This window comes from Xyrauchen texanus, chromosome 42 (assembly GCF_025860055.1).
Source record: "Xyrauchen texanus isolate HMW12.3.18 chromosome 42, RBS_HiC_50CHRs, whole genome shotgun sequence".
NCBI lineage: Eukaryota > Metazoa > Chordata > Actinopteri > Cypriniformes > Catostomidae > Xyrauchen > Xyrauchen texanus.
Window position 1 is genome coordinate 19,616,675 of NC_068317.1, and position 16,374 is coordinate 19,633,048.

The 16,374-nt window shown below is 40.3% G+C and overlaps 1 protein-coding gene across 1 annotated transcript; it reads right to left on the minus strand.

Moving 5' to 3' along the window:
• Positions 1–41: 41 nt before the first annotated feature.
• On the minus strand, positions 42–16,374 carry cry-dash (cryptochrome DASH). Its single transcript, XM_052114522.1, has 14 exons — positions 16,214–16,374; positions 12,767–12,939; positions 12,574–12,667; positions 12,286–12,416; positions 10,588–10,736; positions 10,239–10,327; positions 10,077–10,150; positions 9,881–9,970; positions 8,412–8,491; positions 5,941–6,000; positions 5,582–5,739; positions 5,366–5,485; positions 870–1,046; positions 42–540 (listed from the first exon to the last, which is right to left on the minus strand). Exons 1-14 carry the CDS (start codon positions 16,274–16,276, stop codon positions 436–438), a joined length of 1,563 nt encoding a protein of 520 aa, XP_051970482.1. The 5' UTR covers positions 16,277–16,374; the 3' UTR covers positions 42–435.

A 16,374-nucleotide genomic window follows, 5' to 3' on the forward strand; every position in this document is an offset into this window, starting at 1 on the left:
AGAGAGAGAGAGAGAGAGAGAGAGAGAGAGAGAGAGAGAGAGGGAAAAAACTCTCAAAAAATCCCAGTAAACTTTATTTGTAAAACATTTCCTGCAAATTATCTACAAAAATGTCCAGCATCCTTGACTAGAGCGTGGACATTTGCAGGAAATTCTAAAAACCAAAAAAATGCAATAGTGTATTTAATACAATAATATGTACAAATACAGGAAAAGTAGGCATTACATTTTGTTGTCAAGTGCTGCTTAGAATGTCGGCAGCAATTGCTATACCTGCGTGTGAAAACAGATTAAGAAAAGGCGCAACAAAAACCACACAAATATTTTTCACTTCCACTTATTCATTCCGCTTTGTAGCCTGTGGCCTGCATCAAGGCCCTATTTCTGTTTGTGATGCAGCAGCTCAAGAATAAACACAATCTATAAACCTTCTGCTCAGAAATTATTTTTCTTGGAGAAGTAGAAGTCAATTCCTCTGTCTTTATGTTGTCTTGGAGTGAAAGATGGGCCCTTCTTGCCTTTTGCTGATGGTGGACCAGACTGAGAAAGAAATCAATATAACAATATCAGTTTGAATATGCTTCCCTTTTTCCTAAAGATCAATCGGTCACAAAGCAGCCTGAACTGAAGAAAATGCAAATTTTTTCTCCCATGGAACACAAACTGAGATATTAGGCAGAATGTTAAGGATGGACACTATTCACTTTCATTGTATGCAAAAAAGGGTAGCATTAACATTCTTCAAAATGTTGCCGAATTTGTTCCACAGAAGAAAGAAAGTCAAATGTGCTTGGAAAAACATGAGGTTAAGTAAATGATGACTTTTCATTGTTGGGTGAACTAACCCTTAAATTTGATAATACTCTTACCGATTTCTTGTTGATATGACGACTCCACTCGGGTGCTATGACGATAGGGGAGGGGTAAGACACATTGAGTTGTACCTGGGCATGTGAGAGTGCTGCATTGCTGAGTGCCCACGGCGTGTGCACATCCCCACCTTTAATACCTTGAAGCTCTGGAACCCACTGTCTGATATAGTCCCCCTTCACAGATAAAAGAGTCTTAATACATAGCTCTCTGGAATACTCTATTCTGATTGGTCAATGGCGCCATCTAGCGGTCTGATATTGCTCAGTAACAACTGCACTTCCCCGTATCAGACTGCTCATCCGGGTATTGAGAGCCATTGTTCCTGCTTCTCGGATTGCTGTGTGATCTCTACAAGTAAGCTAATCTAATAAATTAAACTCAAATCAATTTTTCATGTGCATTTATTAATTTATTTGGAAAGTAGTCTTGTAATAAGTTGCATAATGAGCAGTCAGACATTCATTAATTACAAAGTAAATACCAACAGATCTCCGACGCACATTACGGTGGATTTCAGCTGTTCAGCGATTTATTTCTTCTAACTTGTTTACATAAATTCAAAGCAAATCAATAATTAATGTCAATTTTTTAGTTTATTTGGTAAGCTGTCTTGTAATAGGCTGAAGTCTGATGCAAACCAGAAGTGAATTTCAGCTGTTCAGCAATTTATGTGTTCTCACATAATTTCAATGCAAATCAATATTTTATGGTTAGGCATTCATTTATTTGGTTAGTAGCTGTGTAATAAGCGGCATAATGTACTCAGCTTCGCGTCGGGGCACTTTTCACCCTGTCTGGGTTTATTTTGCGATAACAACCTGCTGATTGTACATTCTACCTTACTTATCCTACTGCATTCATCTCAAGTCAAGTCAAGTGGTTTTTATTGTCGTTTCAACCATATACAGTTAGTACAGTACACAGCAAAACGAGACAACGTTCCTCCAGGACCATGGTGCTACATAAAAACAACAAAGGACCAACATAGGACCACATGAGACTACACAACGAAATAAAATACCTATATAAACTACCTATATATACCTATATAAAGTGCACGTGCAAACATGTGCAAAAAGTACAGGACAGTACAACAAATTACTGACAATGAACAGGACAATAGACAGTGCAGCGCCGACCAGTACTCAGTAGTGCAAAAAGATGACAGTTTCTAAAATGTAAACATAACATACTATGAGATAATGTTCTATGCACATAGCAGTTATTGAGGTAGCAGACAGTTATAAAGTGACAGTAATTAAAGTGCAACTCAGGACACGTGTGTGTCAAACCAGTCTCTGAGTATTGAGGAGTCTGATGGCTTGGGGAAGAAGCTGTTACACAGTCTGGCCGTGAGGGCCCGAATGCTTCGGTACCTCTTGCCAGACGGGAGGAGGGTAAAGAGTTTGTGTGAGGGTGTGTGGGGTCGTCCACAATGCTGGTTGCTTTATGGATACAGTGTTTTTTGTAAATGTCTTTGATGGAGGGAAGAGAGACCCCAATTATCTTCTCAGCTGTCCTCACTATCCTCTGCAGGGCTTTGCGGTCCGAAACGGTGCAAGTCCCAAACCAGGCAGTGATGCAGCTGCTCAGGATGCTCTCAATAGTCCCTCTATAGAATGTAGTGAGGATGGGGGTTGGGAGATGTGCTTTCCTCAGCCTTCGAAGAAAGTAGAGACGCTGCTGGGCTTTCTTGGTGATAGAGCTGGTGTTGAGGGACCAGGTGAGGTTCTCCGCCAGGTGAACACCAAGGAATTTGGTGCTCTTGACGATCTCCACAGAGGAGCCGTCGATGTTCAGCTGAGTGTGTTCACCTTGTGCTCTCCTAAAGTCAACAACCATCTCTTTTGTTTTGTCGACATTCAGGGACAGGTTGTTGGCTCTACACCAGTTCGTCAGCTGCTGCACCTCCTCTCTGTATGCTGACTCGTTGTTCTTGCTGATGAGACCCACCATGGTCGTGGTCATCGGCGAACTTGATGATGTGATTCGAGCTGTGCATTGCTGCACAGTCGTGGAGTCAGCAGAGTGAACAGCAGTGAACTGAGCACACAGCCCTGAGGGGCCCCAGTGCTCAGTGTGGTGGTGGTGGAGATGCTGTTCCCGATCCGGACTGACTGAGGTCTCCCAGTCAGGAAGTCCAGGATCCAGTTGCAGAGGGAGGTGTCCAGGCCCAGCAGGTTCAGCTTTCCAATCAGGTGCTGGGGAATGATTGTGTTGAATGCTGAGCTGAAATCTATGAACAGCATTCGAACGTATGAGTCCTTATTGTCTAGGTGGGTGAGGGCCAGATGGAGGGTTGTGGTGATGGCATCGTCCGCTGAACGGTTTGAACGATCACGCAAACTGCAGTGGGTCTAGTGAGGGGGCAGCTGGGTCTTAATCTGCCTCATGACGAGCCTCTCGAAGCACTTCATGATGATGGGTGTAAGTGCGACGGGACGGTAGTCGCTGAGGCAGGACACTGAAGACTTCTTTGGCATGGGGATGATGGTGTTGGCCTTGAAGCACGTTGGAACAACGGCGCTGCTCAGAGAGATGTTGAAGATGTCGGTAAGAACATCTGCTAGCTGGTCTGCACATCCTCTGAGCACTCTGCCAGGAATGTTGTCTGGTCCAGCAGCCTTCCGTGGGTTGACTCTACGTAGAGTTTTCCTCACATCTGCCGTGGTAAGACAGAGCACCTGGTCGTTGGGAGGAGGGGTGGACTTCCTCGCCATCACGTCATTCTGCACTTCAAACCGAGCGTAGAAGTCGTTCAGCGCATCTGGAAGGGAGGCATCTTTGTCACAGGCAACTGATGTTGTCCTGTAGTTGGTGATGGCCTGGATGCCCTGCCACATGCACCACATGTCACCGCTGTCCTGGAAGTGACTGTGGATTCTCTGGGCGCATGCGCTTTGCCTCTCTGATTGCCCGTGACAGTTTGGCCCTAGCTGTTCTTAGGGCTGCCTTATCGCCTGCTCTGAAGGCGAGTCTCGGACCTCAGCAGCGTCGCGACCTCCGCAGTCATCCACGGCTTCTGGTTGGAGCGTGTGGTGATGGTCTTGAGAAAGTGACATCATCAATGCACTTGCTGATGTAGCTGGTCACTGATGCTGTGTATTCCTCCAAGTTGGTAGAATCGCCATATGTTGCAGCCTCCCTGAACATGTGCCAGTCAGTACACTCAAAACAGTCCTGAAGAGCAGAGATGGCTCCTGCTGGCCAGGTTTTCACCTGCTTCTGAAGCGGTTTTGTGCGCCTGACGAGCGGTCTGTATGCTGGAATTAACATAACAGAGATGTGGTCTGAGTAGCCGAGGTGGGGCGGGGCTCCGCCCGTGCACGCCTGGGATGTTTGTGTAAACAAGATCAAGCCGCTCAGCCCTCTCGTTGCAAAGTCCACATACTGATGGAATTTAGGGAACACTGTCTTGAGATTTGCATCGTTGAAATCTCCGGCGACAATAAACAGTCCGTCGGGGTGAGCGTTCTGCAGTTCAGCTCATAGCCCCATACAGTTCACAGAGCTTACTTAGCGTTAGCTTGGGGAATGTAAACTCGGTTATGCAAACAGTGGTGAATTCCGTGGTAGATATAAAGGCCTGCATCTAACAGTCACAAGCTCCAACAGCGATGAACAATAACTAGAGACTAGCATAGAGTTCTTGCACCATTCGAGTTGATGTAAACACACAAGCCACCACCGCGAGTCTTACCGCAGAGAGCTGTATTTCTGTCGGCATGAAACGAGGCGAGCCCGTCTAGCTGAATGGCGGCATCCGAACTCTGTCGCTGAGCCACGTCTCCGTGAAAACAAAGACGCAGCAGTCTCTAAACTCACGCTGCGTAGCCTGCTGGAGTCGGATATAGTCCAGTTTATTGTCCAGGGAGCAAACATTTGAGAGCAGGATAGACGGGAGAGCCGGCCGGCTAGGGTTTGTTTTTAGCCTAGCATGGACCCCGCCCTCTTTCCGCTTCCGCTTTCTCACACACCGCTTACGACGTCCTCTCCCCCGGCCACCGGCATCAGGCGACGCCGAGGGCTGGAGGCCTGGTCTCCGCAGCAAGCCGAGTTACGCGTAGCGCCTCCTGCAGGTCATCATGCAGCTTGGTTTTTGCATGAGTCTTATATTTCAGTAGTGTCTGGCGATGGTAGACACGAACACCGGTTGCTCCGATGTCCATGTGTTGCAAAAGACAGGCTTTTTTAACAAAAATAGCACCATTGTGGATCCGGAGTGGCCGCTGCGTGCTACCGCGCCGCCATCTTGGATCAGGATCTGACATATATATCATCTCTGATATATCTGACTCATGTGTAACGTCCCCTTCCTAAATGTACTTTTATATTTATTGTATAAACGATTATTGAGAAAGATAACAACCCTGGATGTGTATGCTAACATTTTGGCATGAGCATTTTTAGTGACACAGTTTATCATTGCAGAATATAAAAGAGCTCATTCAATTATTCTTTATTATGTGTTGCATGTGTAACATTTACATACATTGTTGTCATAGTCCAGCCCTTGTTTGATCATATTGAACTTCCTGTTTTCTCTTGGGTCATTTCCTATCCCAGCACTATAGAGCCAGTTTCCATAGTTACTGCAGACGTCATGGTCTACCTGGTGACATCACGAGATAACAGTGCATCAAATAACAACAAAATCCAGAGAGAGTGATCCCTTGTCTCTTTGTGAAATCCAATGGAAGTGTCTTACCAGCAAGTATTCAAACCACTCAGCACCAAGTCTCCAGTCTAACCCCAAGTCTTTGGTGAGAAAGCTGGCCACATTTTGGCGCCCTCTGTTGGACATGAATCCTGTGAGTGCGAGCTCCCTCATGTTGGCATCCACGAACGGTACCCCTGTTCTCCCCTCTACACAACATTTATTAAAAAGGTAATATTAATTTGATGAATATACACTTATTGATAATTGAATTAAGATATATATATATATATACATATACACACACACACACACATACACCTGTACTGTATATCTTAATTCACTTCTCTTAAAAAGTATATTTATCTGAGCTGGAGAAGAAGGCTAGCAGATTCTGAAGATCACATTACCTTTCCATGCATTGAAGAGAGTCATGTCTGTCTTCCATGGCACATGCTTATCTTGAAGACCTTCAGATTATGATGGAAGACATTTTGATAATTTAAACAAAAAATTATTTTTTGTACTTAAGACTTTTACATGTTACATGATGCAAAATAAGTAGTCAATGACAAATTTTGACAGTTCTTCAGAGAATTCACATATTGTTACGTTCCCGTGTTGTCTGCCCTGTGTTCTCTGTTTCACTAGTCACGTTTATGTCACGTTTCCTTGTTGTCTGCTCCGTGTTTTCTGTTTCACCCGTCACCGATCCCGTTCCATGTCACGTTTTCCCTGTTGTCCGCCCTGAGTCTCACTGTCCGTGTGTGAAACTGCACTTCCCACAATTCCCGGATCACACTCCCAGCCCTGATCACTGTGTTATTGTCCGCACCTGTCTGTTATTTTGTCATTACCTCGTCTGTTTATTTAAACCCTGCTTTCTCCCCTTCCCTTTGTCAATCGTTATCGTTTCATGTTCGTGCTTTTGCCCGTGAGTGCTTCATCCGTGTTTGTGTTGCCTTCTTCTTTCGTGTTCGTTTTAGTTAACCCTGCCCTTCGTGGATGTTTCTCAACCTGTGTTCACTCGTGCGTTATTTTGTGTTTGAGTTTACTTTTCCCATTGTGGACTTTTTATTTATTCCCGTGTTTGTGTTTCAGTTATTAATAAACCGCATTTAGATCCGAATTCCCTGTCTGCCTTCTCCTGATTTCCACACAATCATTACACATGTAGAGTATGAACGGAGAATCATGAACTCATTAATTCTGAATAAAATGCACACATTCCTGCAAAGGGTCCTAAAACCCCCCCACACACGGTTACTCTCCCCACACCCCCCTCCTTAGATGAGAAAGGAATGTGAAAAGTTGAAAGACACACACATCCCTACCATTTGAAACCCAGAAGGGCTTAGTTTTAAGGAAATATGTTTTATCCCTGTATGCTTTGGTATTTCTGCTGTATATCAAACTAGTTAAGATTGTTTAGTTGTGTAGTTAAACTCTGAGGGCTTATATAAAGAGTCTAAGAGTATATATCCACTTTTAAGTGTACCAAATACAAGTTTCTTGGTATCAAATTAAACCTTACAATTCGCCCTAGCCAAATATGGATATGAGGCTACGTTAAAAATGTATTTTGCTATGTTTTACCATCTTTTGAGTGATTCAAGCCACCTCCTGACCCGGTTATAAATCAGGCAAATGAGGAGCCGTGACAAGACAAAGGGAACCATCTCGTGCCAAAACGGAGGAGCCTCATTGGGTCATTCCTCCCAAAGGAGGTGTGACCTCCCTACCTTAAAAGTCAGGATCCGGTATTGAATCGTTCTCTTTTGTCCTGCTCTCGTCCTCTGATCTCACTTCAAGCTCTCTTGCTTTTTCTTTTCTTTTGTGTTACTCTCGTCAGACATGTCTTTTATTTTATTTTGCGTTTATCTCAGTCTTTTTCTTGTCTTCGGACAAAGCTCAACACTTAACGTTTTTGGAGCAGTCCGATATCCTCCGGGTGAAAAGACTCTCTCTCAGTTTCAACCGTTACTCCTAAGATGCTTTGAACTTCCCGCGAGCGATCCACGCTCTGGAAGCACCAAGAGAAATCCTCCATCTCACGGACGCAACGAGGACATTCACGCACACACGCAGTCTTGTTCAGCGACACAAAGGTCCATTGTGCAAGTATCATTCCATCTAAATTCAAATGCGTTAAAGTGTGTAACTCCCTTGATGGCTCTTAAGGTTTAACTGTTGTAACAAGTTTGCTATCCCTGTAATCTCTTTATTTTCCTTACTGTTTTTACTTTGTTTGTTTTATGTTTCTATGTTAAATGTTTGTGATATATCCTAGTTTCTTTTATTAAACCCAATTATAGGCTTGATTGTCTCTGTTTGTTGGTCATAAAACAAAGCCTCTTTAATGTGCGATCTAAAGCTACGAGCTGATATTATCAAAGTAAGTTAACGTGCTTTTGATTAGTAAGCTTATACTAAGAATAAACCTTCTGGAGAATTGATCAAGAGTATCGAGCAAAGTGGTTCGTTCGGTGGACGAACTGGTTGGTCGCGGTACGGGTTAATTCCATTAAGGTGTTCTGAAAATTAATACAGCCTGTCTGCATATGATGTATATTCCTAATTAATTATAATTCGTTGTGTTTAATTATCTATATATATCTCAAGCAGACGTTTGGGCTATAACCTCTTTTTGGGGCAATTTAGAATGTATTGTTATCTAGTTCAAACCGTATGATTAATCATTGATTACAATCATTAATATTAATTGTACATTCCCCAAACCTGAACCTAGATACCCTAAACACATATACTGCAAAATTGGCATAGATTCACATAGAAAGTGTAGAAATAACAAGTAAAATGACCAGCAGAAAACATGATCAAAATGTAAATAGAAAACATTAAAAAAAAAATCCAGACTTACCATTGATATGAAATATTTGGTTTCCATATTTCAAACCCACAAACTTGAAGTAATCTCTCCACAGAAGTTCAAATATCACCCTAAAACAGAGCAATTTAAAGGGATAGTTGTAAATGTCATTATTTACTCAGACTCATGTTGTTACAAACCTGTATGACTTTCTATCTTCTGTGGAACACAAGAGGAGACAATTTGAAGAAAGTTGAGACAAAACTCTTTCCTATACAATGAAAGTGAATTAAATCTCGTTTTGTGTTTCATGGAAGAAAGGAAGTCATCTGGGTTTGATACAACATTAGGGTCAGCAAATAATTACAGATTTGTCATTTTTGGGTGAACTATCCCTTTAATGACAATTCTCACACGTACAAATTCTATCCAGGGAATTCTGAACAGGAAAGGTATTTTTCGTTCCAGCGTTCCGCTGCCTCCTTTCTCATTGGTAACCGTTTAGAAGGAAATCACATAACGGTTAATAATGTTCTTTAAGTACTCTTGGTAATGGTGGGTGATAAACACATTGCAGTGTTATAAGATCTCTCAAGAGAAAAAAGCAATCTCAAATTAAGGGATTACCTCAACTAAAATAAGTGAAAAACATTTTTCCCCATGTGGGAGAATTATCAGAATAGAAATCATAACAAGCATAGGACAGTAGACTATATAAAATAACAGCTTTTCAATAAATGTATTCTTAATATTAAATATGTCCCCGAAAATATTTTAAATAATTCAAAAATACATCTGGCCATCAATTAATAACCAAAATCTCTGCTTGGGCGTGTTTGGGCAAAATGTTATCTTATGTGGGCCAAATTATTTTATTTTAAACCAGGACTTTTGAAAGAACTGAGAAACATACTTTTTACCTTAATATTTTCACTTGTCCCGATAGGATTATTCATGCATATGCTGTATATGTAGTAATTATATATACAGTAAATGTCTAAAAAGTCTTCAGCATGTCACAGAAGGCTGCATACACAACATGCATTAAGGCAAACAAATGGTGATGCAGTGGTTTCCTTCTGGATTAAAGCATATGGTTACTCATTAATAACAGATAAGCATATTTTTGGGGGCAACAGGAAGTGGTGCAATTCAGAATATTCACTATGATAAACCTCTTAGATTTAGGTTTCATGAAAAAATAATCATAATGAAATGAATCGTTTTTTAACCAGTTGCCTACATTTAAAAATAACCTTTTCTCTCTGTAACAATTGAAAGAGACTGTTCACATTTTCGGTTACGTTCTGCAAAAAAAGTGTGTTAATTTTTCAGTTTCTGTTTTCATTATTTGGAAGGTTTTCAGTCCCTGATTCCGACATTCACATATTACTCAACACCCCTTTGTGTCAAGAAAATGTATTTTCTATAACATTCACAACATTGCTCTTCAATTTAACGGGAATATTTTCCTAGACATTAATGGGTTTTTCAGTGTATGCTTGCACAGCGCTACTCACCAGTATGTGCTCTGGTTGGCGGTTCTTTCAGCCTCGTACCTCTTGATCTGGTCATAGATGTACCTGGGTGATATGCAGCCCAAAGCAAGCCTGAAGGAAGGTGAATGAATGTTATGAAATATCATGGACTATTCAGCACAAGTCTATGCTGTTCTCATGCATCATTCATGTTTGAATTGATACAATGAAGGCTCACCAAGGCGAAAATTTGGTAGAATAGTTCACTCCGATCAAGCCATTTCGGGTCTCCTTATAGGTTGCAATGGCATTCTGTAAAAAAGAAGAAAAAAGAAATAACTAGTCCCTTCGTATTGATTAAATTAAAGCCCTTTTAAGAAAAGAGTATAATTAGGCTCACAGTATCCCAGAAGTAATGTTTCAGCCTAGCAAGAGCCTCGGTCTCTCCACCGTGGCATGGGAAAGCTGATCGACAGTCCTCTAGTGGTTCTGAAACCACAGACAGGAAACATAGCATGATTCGTTCCCTCTAGCTAACAAAATATGAATTTGTTTATCCTGCAAATATCCTTCTGAGAACTATTATATTATCTGAGAGGGAATCAGATCCAATTCATGTACAGTTGTAATAGTTCTATAATCAGTATACAGAAATATGACTAAGAGTCTGGAGCTTTACACTGTCCTACTGACTAACTGACATTTTTGTATGAATAAGATTAACTTTCAATAAGATGAAAACAAGTCACCTGTCTGCCCCAGGGCCTCAAATGTAGGAATGGGACCCTCCTCCATTCCAGGGGGAGGAGACTTCACCTGTTCTGGGGTGGGAAAGACCGGCCTCACTCTGCTCTGGCTCTCAACCGCCTTTCTGAATTGGGTGTAAACATCAGGAAGCCTTGCAAACACAAGAACAAAAATTATTCAGTCAGAGAGGAATAAGTCACACAAATAAATTGCTGACCTCACAATCATTCCAATAGACACTAATCATTACTCATCATTAGGAGTGGAGTTGCTAAACAATTAGAAGTTTCCCTAAGTAAGTTTTGGGTATTTTCCTAAAAAAGGGTGACATTTATGTTCAGACTCTCATAATGTTAAACATCTTGTGTTTGTTTCCTCTTTTTGGTTGATTTTATCATTTGCATTCCATATGACTCCACTTATGAAATCCATGTCTTCTGAAGTGATTCAATCGGTTTTGGGTGAGAACAGACCAAAATCTAAAATATTTCCACAGTTCATCTTGCCATTGCAGTCTCTAGGCTTGATCATGATTTCAAGCTCGATTACACTTCAAATCAAAATCAAATCACTTTATTGTCACACGACCATATACAGAAGTGCAACACTAGGTGAAAGTCTTGTGTGCAGTTCCGAGCAACATAGCAGTCATGACAGTGACGAGACATGAATGAATGTTAAATGAACAACACGATCTTGGTGTGAAAAACCATATCCATATTTAAGTACTTTTTAACTATAATCCAGCGCTTCAAGTTAGCTTCACGAGAGGGTGGAGTTCATGCGGTCTCTTGTGTGACATATTTGCATTGCCATGATACAGACATAATCTCACGTTCTCAACTAGACATCCAGGATAAGTACACAAACGCACCATTGTGAGTTAAGAAACAGCTAAATACAGATCTAAACCAAAACCAAACAAGCTACTGTACAGTGTTCCTCCTTCTCACTTGTAAACAGCGCTGCTCTTCTGGCAGTGATGCACATGCTTCAGTTCTCACATGTTATACCGCTGCAGAATGAAAAAATTATTTACGGTTTAAAAAAGTACTTAAATATTTATATTTTTTGTAATTTTATATCATGTCACTTTAGAAGACATTAATTTAACAGCTGGTGTCGTATGGATGATGTTTATGCTGACTGTCTGTGACTTTTGGATCTTCGAAAGAGGTATCACCATCCAATTGTATTTTAAGGACCTACTGAGCTAAGATATGTTTCTTCAAATATGTTCTGGTGAAGAAAGAAATGTATCCACACCTGGGATATCATGTGAGTGAGTAAATAATGAGAGAATTGTAATTTTTGGGTGAACTATCCCTTTAAGCCACTGGAGTAGAATGGATTACTTTTATGCTGCCTTTATGTGCTTTTTGGAGCTTCAAAATTTTGGTCACCATTAACTTGCATTGTATGGACAAACAGACATTATTTTTCCATTAAAAAATCTTTGTTTGTGATCAGCGGAAGAAAAAAGTCATACAAGTTTGAGACGACATACTAAGGGTAAATGATAAGAAAATGATCATGTTTTGGCAGAAATATTCCTTTAAGCGGAGCATCAGTCAATAAAACACATTTATAATTGTGCCAGTAAAATCCACAAATTTTGCACAATCGACTTTACTCTGTAATATCAATAGTCATACAATGATTACTCACTATGGCAAAACTAAACTCAAAACTTGCCTCACCCTCTGATTTGACTAAATGGGAGATCATCTCTGTGGTACAGTGTAGACCCCCAGAAAGTCTGAACTTTGACTTTGTTTTGGGAGCAGATGTCTTTTATCTTCTTTTCCAAACACTTTTCCTCTGATGCCACCTTCAGGGAACAGACAAAAAAGCATCAGAATTTCAGATACTGAACTTTAACAGTCACAGCATTTCAAGTTAAGCACTAGATGTGTTAACATAGTCTAAGTGACCAATGCTGGCTGTTAATATGCTCATAACACTGGGGTGCAGCTTGTGAAACTCACCTCCTCATGAAATGCCACTGTCGCGACTGAACCGAGTTGCTTTATCAGATCACTAACAACATCCTCCGGCTTTCCATGTCTCACAAATAGTGTGCTGCACAAAGGCAAACAAATACCAGGATCTGTACAGTATATATTACCACCAAATTTCAATAAGCCGATAGAGAGAAATGCATAATATTTAAATTCCCACCTGCCCATCTTCTTTAGTGTTGTCCTCAGGTCTTTCACGCTGTCCAGAAGAAAGCGTAAACGGAACGGACCTGTCTTAGGGAAGTTAAAGTGATATGTGCCCTGGTAATGATGTGGGTCAAAGCAATAGAGGGGGACAATGTGCTCTGCATTCCTCTGCGCCCAGTAGAACATCTGGAATTATGGAGTGAAACTGGTTTGGTATGTTTTTCAATATTTAGGCCCAACAAAGCAACACTTTTAAATATTCACTGTTCATTTGCACAGTGTAGTCCACAAACATAAAAAAAGAGTAACTTGTACAAATGTATGAAGAATCAAGCTGTTAAGCAGTGAAGTCAATTTGTAGGTGAACCCAGAAGGCTAAATCGTCATAGGTTCTCAAGATTTTCCTATGGTTTTCAGTTTGGGATTTATGAGTAAAATACTTGGACGTAACCTAAATTAAACACAGCCATACCTCAAACGAGAACTTTGAGGTTGCTGTGTTTTTAAAAATGTATGCTACTAACACGCTGCTTAATAAGGTCTACAACTACCGCAAGCATTTGAGTATGTGTGCCTGATGAAACAGAAAACCATCTTAGTCCTTATTTAGCAACATACTTTTTTCAAAAAACATAACTTCAAAATTCACATTTGGGGTATGGCTGTGTTTAATTTACTGTATGTTCTAGAACAAAACGTCCGAGTATCTTCAAGTAATATTTACAAGAGTCCTTGCCTTATGGACCAATATTTTGGCAACGTCACCGCCTATGTCACACGGAAGTGGTGGCAAAAAGACCTTTGTGAATAGTAAACCAAGCCTAAGCTGAAACAACAGTTCTCAAAGTTAGCTGTTAACTTGAAATTGTCAGATTAAGATAAATGAAATGTCATGCTGTGCTATTGGCCATCAAAATCACAATAACAACACGAGGCTTCACTTTTACAGGATTTCGTCAGCCTCTCGTGGACGGCTTCAAGCCATCAGCAGAGCTGACTGGACTGAGGTGATCATTTCCTGCATCAAACATTTTATTGAAGGTATGTTATTACCTCATAATAATAGTATAGCTAAGAATGTTACTGTATTTATAATAGTATGTAGGCTACTTGTGTTTAAGTATGTAGGCTACTTGTGTTTAACTTATGATTATATCTAGCTGTGTTACTAAGCAATAGTGTACCAAATCATGAAGGCATTTTATTCTATATTATCTAGCTTGCTCCAGCTGCCTAATCTGTCAAATATTTGTCACCACTTACTGCGCATGCGCTACAATGTTTGTAACTTGCACACTTGGTCTATTTTACTCTTCAATCCAAAACTGCCATTGTAAAAACCCAAAAGAAACTCCAGAGAGAACCCATGTATGGAATGATTTTCCGGACATTATTCAAAAGGAATTGCAAATTGTATTTGCAATTGCGTTTTCAATTTGTGGAGGCATAAAATGTGACATAATCCAAACGCAATTGCAAATCGCGCATTACCGTTTGCATTTTCGTTTAAGCGAACGCACAGTGACTGCCAGATTTCAAATGGAAAAGCAAAGTCCGTTTGCAACTGTGTTTCCCATATCTTACGAGTTTTGGCCCTGTCATATTTAAATAGCAATTTCAATTACCACGTCTGCTTTTTCATTTTCTCAGCGTCGCGTATGTAGCCAGCCAAAACTCAAATGGAATACTAATTCCTTAGTATTTCCATTGATGCCTTACACGAAACCTGTCAATCAGGGTCAAGGGTGGGATTATGCTATGGGGCGTGTTTGTCTTGGGAAGTGACGTCACTCACAGTCGACGGTCAAGAGTCATTATATAAACAAGCATTAAAAGTAATGGACCAGAAATCTGTAAGATGGCATCACTGCATCATTCTAAGGAAGCATAATATCTTGAGTTTTGACAGTTTTGTAAATGTTTCTTTTTAAAACTAATTTTTAAGTGTGTGAACAACGTTGCACCAGAAATATTCTGTCAACTAGTACATAAACAAAAGAGCGGAATAAGAACTAGAGGCACAATAAGTGGAAACTATAGCCATAAAACGTAGAACAACATTTGGTCAGACATCATTTTCAGTAAGAGGCATACATTTGTGGAATGCATCTGAAATTAAAACATTGACAGACTTCAAGGTTTTTAATACACATTTAAAGCAATGGCTGAAACTGAAACAACTTTGTGAACACTGACTGTACAGGACATAACACAATGCATACAAACATAATGTTGCATATGTGAGCACGCACAGACATATGCACCCTTTTGTGTTCTTGTATTGTTAAATGTGTCTAGACTTTGTTTTATAGTGACTTCCACATCTACTTAAGCCCATATCTTATTTCATATATGGGATGTATTTGTTGTATGTATTTTATTAATTATAAATCTTAAACTCAATACTCTGTAATTTTTGTTTTAAATTTATAAGCCTAACCAGGGACAGGGGTTGCAAATTAGTCATGGCTAGAAACATGTATGCGTGGCATCTACTTTGTATTCTTTATAAAGCAATGTTCTATGCATTTGTCCCTGTCAAATAAACATTAAAATAAATACAAAATAAATAAAGAGGTGATGCCCTGAACAGACGCCGGTTTATTTGATCTTGACCGTCGACTGTGAGTGACGTCACTTCCCAAGACAAACACGCCCATAGCATAATCCCACCCTTGACCCTGATTGACAGGTTTCCGTGTAAGGCATCAATGGAAATACTAAGGGAATTAGTATTCCATTTGAGTTTTCGCTGGCTACATACGCGACGCTGAGAAAGTGAAAACGCAGACGTGGTAATTGAAATTGCTATTTAAATATGACAGGGCCAAAACTCGTAAGATATGGGAAACACAGTTGCAAAAGGACTTTGCTTTTCCATTTGCAATCTGGCAGTCACTGTGCGTTCGCTTAAACGAAAATGCAAACGGTAATGCGCGATTTGCAATTGCGTTTGGATTATGTCACATTTTATGCGTCCACAAATTGAAAACGCAATTGCAAATACAATTTGCAATTCCTTTTGAATAATGTCCGGAAAATCATTCCATACCCATGGCTCACATGTCTTTCAATTGTCTTCCGGGTTTTTGTACTACAACCTGAACAGCTCTATGTTCTAAATGTTATATATACATTTGTACAGATTTGGTCCTCCATATGACGTGTGTCCACGCCCAGTATGACGACTACCTACAAGCTACCCAATGAGCGTACAAATTTTGCTTTATATGCATGTTTCGCAACTCAAACAGATGATACAAACAGCATTTATTATTTTAAGTGTGCTTTTATAAACTTACAATATTGATAAGTATTCACATCGACGTGTTTAATTTCCACCAGAATATTATATAAAAAAAAATGTACATACCAGGATTTTCTTCTGTAGTGTATTTTGCTACGAGACCGTATTTATAGAGTTTGTAGTCGTTTACATTAGAAAGCCTTTCATATTTACCTCGTTATCATGAAGACGCAGATCGTTCCTCAGCAGACATATGACCGTACGTGTCGCTGACATCTTTTCACCAAAAATCGTTCTTTAATGGTGTCGCAAGTCAGACACGAGCTACAATGTTTACGTCGAGCATGCTCAAATGCAAGTGTGTGACGTGCACG